The sequence below is a fragment of the Myotis davidii genome, unplaced genomic scaffold (genome assembly GCF_000327345.1).
Source record: "Myotis davidii unplaced genomic scaffold, ASM32734v1 scaffold299, whole genome shotgun sequence".
Taxonomy (NCBI): Eukaryota; Metazoa; Chordata; class Mammalia; order Chiroptera; family Vespertilionidae; genus Myotis; species Myotis davidii.
In genome coordinates, this window is record NW_006293088.1 from 4,262,982 (window position 1) to 4,274,699 (window position 11,718).

An 11,718-nucleotide genomic window follows, 5' to 3' on the forward strand; every position below is an offset into this window, starting at 1 on the left:
ATCACGGCCTGACAATATTCAATGGAAAATCCCAGAAACGCACAGTTCTCAAGTTTTAAACCAGGCGCCAGCCTGGGCAGCCATGATGCCATCCCCGCTGCCACCCACCCGAGGTGACTCGCCTCGGGCAGCCTAGTCCTGCTGCGAGTCCAGGACAATCAGGCGCTTTGAAAGAGCCTGATTTGAAAGAGCATTCGCGGAACTGCCACAACAGCGTATCATTACGATAGTTCTACTTTAGTAGTGATTGTTGTTCATAACTTGCTGTGCCCAGTTTATACGTTAAACTTGATCATAGGGACGTACGGATGGGGAAAATACAGGGTTCAGCACCACCTGTGGTTGCGGGTCCACACTGGGGTCTGTCTTGGAATGTGTCCCCCTCGGATAAGGGGGGCTACTGCACTTCCTTTTGGTGTTCATCACCACCCCGTGTCCACTCGGGTTTTGTGTCCTGGCTCCACCAGGGGCTTCTTGTCGCTGACGGGCCCGGCACCTGGACGCAGCCCGGCACAGTGGGAAGTCTGCTACCTGCCCGGTGCTTTGCAGGGCGCTTCCAGGGCGAGACAGAGTCCGCCTCCCCACCTGCCTGTGACTGCCCAGAGAGGAACATGCTGTTTCCGGAGAGTTCCGGAGAGTTCGCAGCCAGTGCGAGGCCGGGCCTGGGCTTCTGGCTCCCAGGGGGCCATTCTCGGTCATGGGATTCTGGTAAAGGAGCTGCCCGAATACGCTGAGCTACACTCGAAAAACAACACTGAAGAAACAGCAGGGGAGGCCAGGGCCGGGGAGAAGATGACACTGCGAAGGGTTCCGGGAGTCCTGAGCGGAGGGCAACAAGGACCCCGAAGGGCCTGAGCCTGGGTTTGCCTGGCTGCAACTCCTCACAGGCACATGAGCCCCGAGGGGAGGAGGCCCCTCACCTCAAGGGGTCTTCCTGGAGCTCTGATGTCACCGGGCTGTGGGAGTTGGGGAGCAGGTGACATCACAGAGGGGCCACCAGACACCAGAGCCCCTCATCTCCAGGGACGGCCCAGGGCCAGGGGATGCTGGGCCAGGGAGACGTAAGCACTAAATAAAGACGGGCAAAGTGCAGCCGATCACTGAACAGAGAACAGAATGACATGAAGAGGCAATTCCCAGAGGAAGCCAAAGCCCATGAGGATGAAAGGTGCCCGGCCGCTTGTCCGAGAAGAACTTGTTAGCACGAGGGCCTGGGACAGGTGCCGGTGCGTGGGGCCTGCAGGTGAGGGGATGTGACAGGGTGACTGCCCCCCACTCCTGGACACCTGGGGAGGCGGAGCCCGGCCGCCCCACCTCCTGAGAACCTTCCTCTCAGAGCTGCTCACCGCAGCCCCCAGATGGAGGACAGTTACCATCCCTCAGCGCTGTGAGCACTGGAGACACAGCGGGGAACCCCGGGGTCACAACCCCGCCTTCCCCTCCTGGCAGAGACAGAAGCGAATAAATGAGCGTGTGGCAGTCAGGCCACAGTGATCGCTGTGGAGAGAAACGAAGCAGAGGGGAGAGCTCAGAGTGGCCGGTGGGGCAGCGGGCGGGCTGCAAAGTGGAGGAGGAAAACCTCACAGAAACGGGTGAGCCAAGACCAGGAGGAGGTGGGCGAGGGACCCACTGGGACACCCGGGCCTCGTGCGTTCCAGGCCGTGCGAGCAGCACCTGCAAAGGCCCCAAGGTGAAGCTTGCCTGGAATGTCAGGTAAGATGGGCAGCGGGGAGGGTCTGGTAGGCATGGAGCCGGGTTGTCCTGCTGGGCACGGAGTGACCTGGCCTGACGTGGCCACTGTGTGGGGCACAGACTGCAGGATGGCAGGAATGGGATGGAGGAGACCAGTGAGGGGGCGACTGCTGACATCCAGGTGAGAGATGATGGCAGCGTGGACCTGGGGCCGGCTGGGGAGGTGGAGCTGTGAGAAGTGGCTGGATACGGACGCCTTTACCAGTGCCCACAGGACTGAGGAACTGGATGCCAGGGCTGGGACAGGGGTGAGAAAGCGACCAGAGTCGAGATGGAGTCCAGATGGTTTCCGTTTAACCGAGCTGGGGAAGACAGCAGGAGGAGAGCGTGGCTTCCTGGGGGGTCCGCTCTGGAAGGACTAAATGTGAAATGGTGTTAGACACCCAGGGGGGAAATCAAGTGGGTGGCTGAGATGCATCGCTGATGGATTTGGGGCTGGTCGGCATCTGGGGGGACTGGGTGGCTCCTAAGCGGGTGGAGACGACAAGGAGCCCAGGCACTGAGGAAGGGATCGGGGCGGCACTGGTGGTGTCACAAGCCCAGAGAGAGGTGCCACGGGAAGAAGGAAGAACCAGTGTCCAAAGCCTCCGATGGGTGAAGACGGACCGAGAACCAACCGACTAGGACACTTCAGAAGCCTAGAGGTTGCCGGTAACCGTGGTAACAGCAGTTTCCAAGACAAGGAAGAGACAAACACCTGAAGGAGGTGCGTTCAAGAGAGGAGAGGAGGACAGGGGTCAGGGTCCAGAGAGCCCAGTCACGGAGATCTGGGTAAAGAGGGACACAGAAGGGACAGGGTTGGACAGGAAGGAGCTGCCAGGCCCCGGACGCTCCCCAGAGCTCTCCAGTCCCCACCGGGCCAACCCGCTCATCCAGGTTCTCCGCCAGGCTGCCTGGTGTTGAGTGGAGACCCTGCCTGCTGTGGCCACCTTCCACCTCGCCCTCCCGCATGCGTCAGGAGGGACCTTCTGGAAAGCAATCGTCAAGCTGGTTGGGCCACACAGCCGCCCGCCCGGGAGTCTTACACAACTCTCCGTAAATCCTCAGAGTGGAATCATCTAAGTCAGCGTCTGACGGTCCACAGTTTTGCCCGAGGCAAGGGAGAAGCAAAGAAGGCGCGCAGGTAAGACAACCTGAGATGATGTTGAAATGGCTCCAGGCTGGGTGAAGGCCACAGGTAGAAGCTACAGGAACCACTGCCTGCTTCCTGGCACCAGCCACCGCCATTTCCAGAAATGGTTGGCCCCAGCTTCCCAAACAGGACAGCCCCTTCTGCTCCAGGGAGGCCCCTCCTACTCAAATGAGGGCCCTGGGCTGGGAGGCAGGAGCCTGGAGTGTCAGCCCTAGGTTCCCCGTGACTGGCTGTGTGGCCTCAGGAAAATGCCTCTCCCTCTCTGGGTCAGAGTGGTCTCACCTGTAAAATGAGGATGTCAACCAAGGAAAAAAATGTATGGCATCATCCACTGAGCATGTGATATGCGGGAAACGTTTCGGGGGTTTCCTAGAGTTCCTGAAACCCTCCCAGCAGCCCCGAGGCAGGGACTGTGCCGATGCACATCTCGCAGAGGAGGCGGCAGTGGCTCAGAGGCGAAGAAACCCAACGTCTATGTTCTCTCAGCCAATAGGGGTACAGCGTTAACCAGGTCCCTGGAGAGGCATCTGAACCCAGGGCCATTGGACACCACACCCTGGGTCCCCTCCCTGACACAGTCCTTGTCGTGATGGGGACAAGGAGCGCTTGTCAATATCCCAAAAAGCCATCAGGAGTCGAACCGTTGCCCACGAAGGCAGGCATCGACTTGTGCTGGAGCCGTGTCGGCTCAGAGGAGCCCTAGCGTGGGGTCTCACTCTCTGAGGCTCACTGGAGTCCCAGGGGAGGTGAGAACCACCCCGAGGCCCACTCCTCAGCCCTGGGCTCTGACTGAGCTCGCTGGGGTGCAGCCCGGGCTCTCGGAGTCACTGGTCTCTGACCCACCCGCTCAGTGCGGTCCCCGGACCAGCAGCACAGGCAGTCCTGGGGCGCTGGTTAAAGTGCAGCCACGCAGCCTCACCCAGCCTCCTGGCTCTGCCTCCGCATTTAACCAGGTCCCTGGAGAGGCATCTGACACAGGAGTTGGGGAGCGTGGGCTAGGGGGCACCTTTGAGTGCAGGCCACGTGCTGATGGCAGTGTCTAAGAGGGGCCTGGGTCGGGGGCCTAGTGCCTAGGGATGTTTTGTAGAGAAAGCCTTTCCAATGTGAGGGCTCGAGGGAGGAAAATAAAAGTGGTCCTTGGGGGCTGAAGTTTGAGACCACTGGCGGGGCAGTCAGGGAGGGACCTACCGAGGACGGTGAGGAGCTGGCATCACGAGCCCTGCCAGCAACGCCTGGCGGCTTTTTCATTTAATCATCCTTTACCCACGTGAGGTGGGTCCTGTGCCCTTTTTAAGGCTGAGAGGACAGCAGCACAGAAAGTTAAGGTCATTGACTCATTTAAGGTCACAGAGAGGGACATGACTACAAGGGCGGGAGGGCAGGAGGGAGGGAGGTGCCTACCTTCCCGACAATTCTTGGAGCCCGACTCCGACTCCGAAGGCCTCCCTCCCTACACCCCTGGCTCAGCTCAGTGCCATGGCTCAGACGCCATGCCTGCAGGCAACAGCCATCAGCTGTGCAGTGCCCAGCGAGGCGGGAGGAACCCAGCTCCGCTCCCTGTAAGTCTCTGCCTCTCAGGGCACTTGGCTCCTGCCCCCGACCCCCAATCAGTTCTAGTGCCCAGATGCCATCCCTCCTCCTCCTCTCTAGACAAGAGAGACAGCCGGCTCTCTTTAAAGGAAACTTCTAAGAATGGGGGGGAAGCCCAAAAGAACACAGGACACGTGTGTCAGGACATGAACGCACAGAAAGCAGATTCCCAGCGTGGGGCAGAGAGGCCCCCAGGCCCCCACGAGGTCCCGAGGGAAAAGCTCTTTTAAAGGGAAAAATTCTATAAGGGACGCCAAGACTTCATTATTGCAACCGCTCTGTCCTTTAAAGTCAACTTAGACCAAGATGTTAGAAAGATGGCTAAGTCAGCTCCAGGAACCACCTCCACATCTGGGAGTCACTGGGACTCGGTCTCGGAAGGCCTGTGTGGCATCTCCCAGTGACAGGATTTCCGGAACCTGGGGTCTGGTGCCGCCCAAGGATGCTAACCGTCTGAGGCGCCCGTCCTGATGGAGAAGCCTTGTGGAACTCGGGGGGCCCCTTTGCCACCTGAGGCGTCTCCGAGGCCTGGGTGTGTCTGGCTGGCAGGGCGTCCCAGGCACAGGCTAGCGTTGCCGTGGGAAAGGCACGCTTGCTGAGTCTGAACGGGGCATTAGTCAGCGGGGTAAGGACGCTGCGTAAAGGGCCAGGGCACACACGTGGGCTGTGGGCCAGGGGAACTCCTCAGAGGTGCAGGGGACTGGATAGCAGTGCGCCCAGCACCTCCTCTCACCCAGAGCCCCAAAGCCCTCGCCCTGTCTCCTGGCTGACCTCAAACAGGCTTAGGGTGGCTGGGACATGGGACAGATCAACCTATGTCACAGAGGGGACAGAGGCGGCCACAGATGCTAAATGACCTGGCCCGGCTGGCGGACCCTCTGGGCTGCTCAGCAGCACCGAGACCCTGCGTTCCATTTGGGTTGAGGCCCACTCATTGGCTCCGTGAGGGGTCCCTCCCTGCGGGACAGACACGCGGCCCAGCCCACAGACTCACGCCTGCCATGGAATGAAAACCGTCCTAACGTCTCTTCCATGTTACCAGCAGGTCCCAGCCCGGGGTCGGTGGAACAGGTTTTTCTAGGTGCATCCTCGCTATCATCTGCATCGCAGCAGCTAACATTTCCCTGCTCACTACGTGCCGAGCGCCATGCTCAAACTTGACATGGAGTGGCGAACTTCATCTTCACAAGACCTCTCCAAGATGGGTCCTGCCACGTTTTATACACGAGGAACTAAGGCACAGAGAGGTTCGGCAGCTGGCCCAGGAACACACAGCTGGCAAGAGGCAGAGCCGGGGTCGAAGCCCTAGACACTTAGCTCCAGACACAGGCTCCTGAAGCCAAACAGGCATGTCTGGGCAGGATTTCTGAGCCTTAAGGTGCAAACTTAGTTCCCCCACTTAACTGACAGATGCTCTGTGCCAGGTACGGTGGGGCAGCCAAGCACTCCGCAGGCACGAGAATGCTGCCAGGGATAGCTTTGGTCTACGCTGAGCCTCAGGAGGCCACCTGTAAGCACCAACATTTATTTTTTAATTTATCCTTTTTAATAGAAATTTCCTCCAATCAGCCACATGAAGCAATATCCTAATGGAGTCTTCTCTATGGGAGTCAGATTTCTAACTCTGCACTTACATATGCTGTCATGTGCCATCATGCTCTGTCACGAGATGCCGTCCTCGGAGCCTAAGAAAGCGTGGCAGCCTTCTTGCCCACACAGTGAACAAGATCAGGCCTTCCGATGGTTCGTATCGATACTGACCAATCACACTGATTATATACCTGAGGCTGTGCGGGACGCTGGGATGCAGCAGTGAAGCGAACAGACCTGGTCTTTGCCCGTGTGGGGCATGTGTTCGAGAAGAGGGTCATCATTGCTTGCATAATCTATAATACAAAATCCCAGGGTGTGATTGACATTAAGGAGGAAACGCAGAGGCTACCAGAGCTCTGAACAAGGACATAAGGGACCTGACTTCACGTGCACACGTGTGCATGTGTGTGTGTGTGTACATGTGCACGCATGCAGTTTGCACCCCAAGACGTGGGTTCTGTAGGACACTGGGCATACACTTAGGGTTTGCTTCCTTTGCCATGTTGTCTTGTATTACTTTGGAGGATTGGGGGTGGAATAACACACAGAATGTCCAACTTATTTTAGCCCCAGGAAAAAAGAGAACGGATTTCCAGAAGAGGTCATTTCAGCGTCTGAAGGCAACCACTGTTACTACCTACCCTTGCCCCCAAATCTTTCCCGCCCTCATTCTGTGCCTGAGCCTCCAAGTTTTATACAAGCAGATCTGAGAGTTTGCAAACTGGAACAAATCAGGTGAGAACCCATCTAGTTCTTCCCCAGGCTTCCTTCCGATCTGTCTACCAGATCTGGATACCCGAGGTCACCTGCTCGTCACAAGATGCAGATCTGAGAAGACGGCCCCTGGATTTTTGATGGGGTCACACTGGGCTGCTGCCGAGATGGCTTCTCAGATGCTCACGGCCAGAACGTTGGGGATGGTTGGGATTGGGATGTATCCTGGGATAAGTCAAGAGGCCATTTCCACCATTTCCATCACTTCTGCTTTTCTTTTTAAGACCCAATGGAAGGCTTTGAAGTCTGGGTAAAACTCGTGTGAGAAGCTGACAAAAATAAAGATTTCCAAGACCCACTCCCAGAGATGAGTTTCACAGGTCTGGATTCTTAATAAGCCCCCAGGTGGCTTGTGGTGCAGATGGTCCACCAAGTGAACATCCTGACACATGCCAACCAGGGCCCCTTCGCACACCTGGGAACATAGGCAGGAAATGCCCCCCCTCCGAACACTGTAATTAACAGGTCTCCTGGACCCGGGAAATACCGTCCCCTCATCTACGCCCCTGTCCAACATGATTCAGGATGTCGCCTTATAAACCACCTGCTGTCGCCTTATAAACCACCTGCTGTTAGCTGATACTCTCGGCTCTAGCTGTCATGTTTATAAGTAGTTTTAAGGAATATAAACATATTAATATAGAGAAATACAAAAAAATAAAACCACAAAGCAAATATATCAACTACAATTCCCAATACCAATTTGTTGGGTGCCTCAAAGTGGTTGGCACCTACATGAGGACAAAGTCAACACAGCCTTATTTCCACCAAACTCACGGGTAAAATGCAAAGGAGCCTGAATGTGAAGGAAGATAAGAGGACAGAACACCTCTGACCTCTGTACTGGTCATCAGAGGAACTCCGGAAACTCCTGGCGCAATACACTTAGAGAGGAAAGAAAATCAAATCAACGGGCAGGGGGACCCATGTCTTCCTTATAAAGCAATGGGATGGACTGAGCCCCAGGCACTTCCTTAGAGAGTCAGCCACTGGTTAGCACAGGCACCGCATGAAATATTTACTCCAAACCCAGAGGAAAGCACGGAGGCATGAGGTACAGAGAAGAATACCACTGTTTCGGAATTAAGGTACTTCATGGGGCAAGAAACCTTCCCTGAGAGACTGTGCATTCTACCCCAGCTTCCATTTCATTCTCTCCACAAATTGCTTATGAAACTCGTGGCTCAAAAGGAAAAGGCGATCTGTGTGTGTGTTACACTTCACATGTTCCTAACTGGAGGTCATTTGTCCAGCAAACGTCATTTACCAGCCAAGGACCAAGGGCAAACCACGCCAGCATGTCTGCGTCTGCTGCTCACGCACTCTTCGCCGGGAGGCCCCTGGTATCCTCTCAGGCCCTACCTGCCTCATTATTTACAGGAACTATTAATAGGACCATTCTCTAGCTTCCTAGCCCATGGGGGATTTACAGGGCACATCTGGAGGCGGCCAGCAGCGCAGACAACATCCATAAATCACAAATGAAAAATGAGCCAGGAGTACATCCTTCCTGAAACGTGGTTAAGTCACACCTCAAGCATCCGGATCCGGCATGCCTGCATTGCCTCTGAGGGCATCACTTCTCCACAACAGTATTCATTGACGGTTACCATGAGCCTCCAGGAAAAGTGTACTTGGCGCCCAGTGCCGTTTTTAAAAGCAGGGAAGTAGCAGATACATTAACCTCCAGACAGCACACACACATGCGGCAGAGCCATTGCCCCCACCCTTTCTGCAAACAAGACAGACACCTGGCATGGGCCCTCTGACCCTGAGCGTGACCTCACTTCTGAATCCCGCCGATGCGGCGCCCCAGGCAGTTGCTCTCCGGGCGCACATGGGAACCTACTTGCCTACCGTGGCCTGGAAAGCCTTCTATGAAGTAGAAGAAAGTCGACAGTAGATAAGGTTTGGACGAGTCAGCACCTGAACCTGTTCCTTCCCTAACAGCGCCGGGTGCATCACCCCAGGTGTGGCTGGAGCTGCACAGTCTGGTCTCCCAAGAACAGACAAAATGGACCAGGATCAGGGAGGACAGAGATGTGTGTTCACCTCCTCCATTTCAGCTCCTTCAGATCAACGGGTGCTTCTCACCCACAGGGGGCAGTCCCCTGCCTTTTTTGTTGTTAATCCTCACCTGAGGGTATTTTTTCATTGGTTTTTAGAAAGTGGGAGGGTAAGAGAGAGAAACATTGATGTGAGAGATGCACGATTGGGTGCCTTCTAGATGTGTCCCAACCAGGGCTGGGGATGGAGCCTACAATCCAGGTACATGCCCTTGACTGGAATTGAACCTGGGATTGACCCTTCAGCCCTTGGGCCAACACTCTATCCACTGAGCCAAACTGGCTAGGGCTCCCTGCTTCTCAAGATGCCACTGCTAAGAACCAGGCCCAGCCAGGTTTCCCTCCCAGCTCAGGGGACTAGAGGCAGAGCAGACTCTGATGGACAGGTGAGGCCACTGCCTGGACCTGGCTGCTCTGACTACCTGGGACCTCGGACAAATTGCTTACCTTCCGTGTGCCTGCTCCCCATTTGAAAAATGGGAGGACATAAAAGTTTTTGGGTTTTTTTTATGATGAAATGGGGTAATACAGGAAAAGCCCTGAAAACAGTGATGGTTCTCACAGTATTTCATTAAGTTGGGATTCCTTGGTTACATTTTCATGGAGCTAATGAAATGTTTTCTTATGAAGCTACCTTTTAAAATGTACATTTTGGCTTTGAAATTTAAAACCAAGGGAAATAAAGTTATATGGAGGGAGGTGCTCTGAAATTCAAAACCAAGAGAAAGTCATATGGAGCGTTGACACAATAAAACTAGTGCTTTTCTCACCTTGACTTGAAAAGTGCCTGCCTGTCTCACAGCTCACTCTCCAGCTCTGGTGGGTGGGGGCGCCTCCTGTAGAAAGGCAGCAGCTATGGACAGCTCAGGCCCCCGTGGAGGCGGCCAAAGGCCCCTGGGGTCCCTTGAGGGCCCGCTGTGGGCACTGGCAGGAGAGGATGGGGGACATCCCGGCTATGGTGGCCTCTGCGGTCATGAAATCACATACATGGCAAGTCAGCTCTGAGGGGAGCCACAGTGCTCGATCAGCTTTAAACAGATCCAACAGGACATCTTTCAGCATCAACAGCCACAACAGCGGCTGGCGTTTACGCAGCACTTACTAGCGCAAGCGGCATCTGTGGTCCTCATGGGCTTGTCTGTGTCTTCACAAGCATCCTTTGTGGCTGGACTGATCACCGCCATTTTACAGAAAGGAGGGCTGGGGCTCAGAGCGTTGGCATGACTTGCCCAAGGTTACAGAGCTGGTAAGTGATGAAGCCAGGATGCAAACACTTCATTCAATTAAATATTTATTGAGCTACTACATGCCGGGCACTGCTGTACATGCAGCAACCGGCAGCTTCCTCATCCTGGGAGGAGAAGCGTTCCGTCAACCCATGTAACAGATTGAGCAGAACACACGGAAGACGTGAGGGTCTCCAAGAACACGTGGAGAGGGACACGGCACTTATTTCAGAGTGGATGGTCAGGGAAGGCTTCCTGAAGGAGGTGCCAGCTGAGCAAGCAGCTCTGGGGCAGAGCGAGTGCCCTCACCTACATTTCACTGCCTGTGATGAAACCTCGGCGAAACCTCCCAACCAGGCCAGTGCTGGCCTGCACCACACCGTCTCTTTCACGGGAGGCGAGCGGCCAGCAGCACACTCTGGACTTTGAATTCCATTCTGTGTGATCATGGCTGCCACCCTGAAGCTATGGACTGTACGCGACACAACCTCTCGGCAGCAAAACCCGTTTGGGCGATGATGTCAGCATGAGACATTTAGGGGACACAGTGGGTTCAGAGGTTTCACAATGCCTTTAAGGACAGGGCTCTGGGGCCTGGCCAGCAGGGCTCAGGGGTTGAGCGTCGACCTATGAACTAGTAGGTCACAGTTCAATTCCCGGTCAGGGCACATGCCCCGGTTGCGGGCTCAGTCCCCAGTGGGGGTGCATATGGGAGGCAGCCAATCAGTGATTCTCTCTCATCATTGATGTTTCTCTCTCTACTTCCTTCATCTCTGAAATCAATAAAAATATATTTTTTTAAAAAAACAGGGCTCTGGAATCAGATGGCCAGGCTTGGGCTCTCGCTCACTTGGAGCTGTGGGACACGCCAGGGAGGCTGCTGCCCAGGCTCCATTTCTCCGTAAATGCTGAGAACGCCAGGCAGAGACCTCAGAACAGTGGCCATGTCCAGGGGCCTCTGCAAGCCCAGGGACACAGGACAGGGTCCACAGATCTACAGCCCACACCTTTGGGAGTCCAGCTGGCCATTAAAGATGCTTTCTGAATGGCTGACCGGCTGAGTCACTACTGGAGAATGTGCCTGGTTTCACGAGTCCAGTTACAGCTTGGGAACAGCCATCCAAAAATGTTCCTAAACTCAAGCTGGGTTGGCAAGGGTTGATGTGATTATAAAAATCCAAGTGAGAAGAGAATGTTACTGCAAGAAAAATTGAATCCATGTGAGTTTTAAATAACCTAATTCCAATAAGAATATTAAACTATCATTTTGGCAATTACTAAATACTAAAACAAATGCAATGATTTAAAATTGAAATTCCATTTTTACTTTTTGTTAATCCTCCCCCAAGGGTATTTTTCTTTCTTTCTTTCTTTCTTTCTTTCTTTCTTTCTTTCTTTCTTTCTTTCTTTCTTTCTTTCTCTCTTTCTTTCTTTCTCTCTCTCTCTCTTTCTCTTAGAATCAATAAATAAATTTTTTAAGCAGTAGGAGCCCTGGCCCACATGGCCCAGGGGTTAGAATGTGGGCCCAAAGACCAAAGACTCACAGGTTCAATTCCCCCAATAAAGGGCACATTCATTCATTCAA

At 54.5% G+C, this 11,718-nt stretch overlaps 1 protein-coding gene across 8 annotated transcripts in view; it reads right to left on the reverse strand.

The window, feature by feature from the left end:
• The window catches only part of PRDM2 (PR domain 2), a 97,604-nt gene that overhangs the window by 5,969 nt on the left and 79,917 nt on the right, over positions 1-11,718 (reverse strand). Inside the window, exon 8 of one of the 8 annotated variants that reach the window (XM_015565868.1) lies at positions 6,262-6,360. The exons of the other annotated variants lie outside the window; for them this stretch is intronic. Within the exon in view, the coding sequence (XP_015421354.1) occupies positions 6,345-6,360 (16 nt within the window). The 3' untranslated portion in view covers positions 6,262-6,344. Of the gene's footprint in view, positions 1-6,261; positions 6,361-11,718 lie in introns of those variants that run through there. 8 annotated transcript variants of the gene reach the window in all.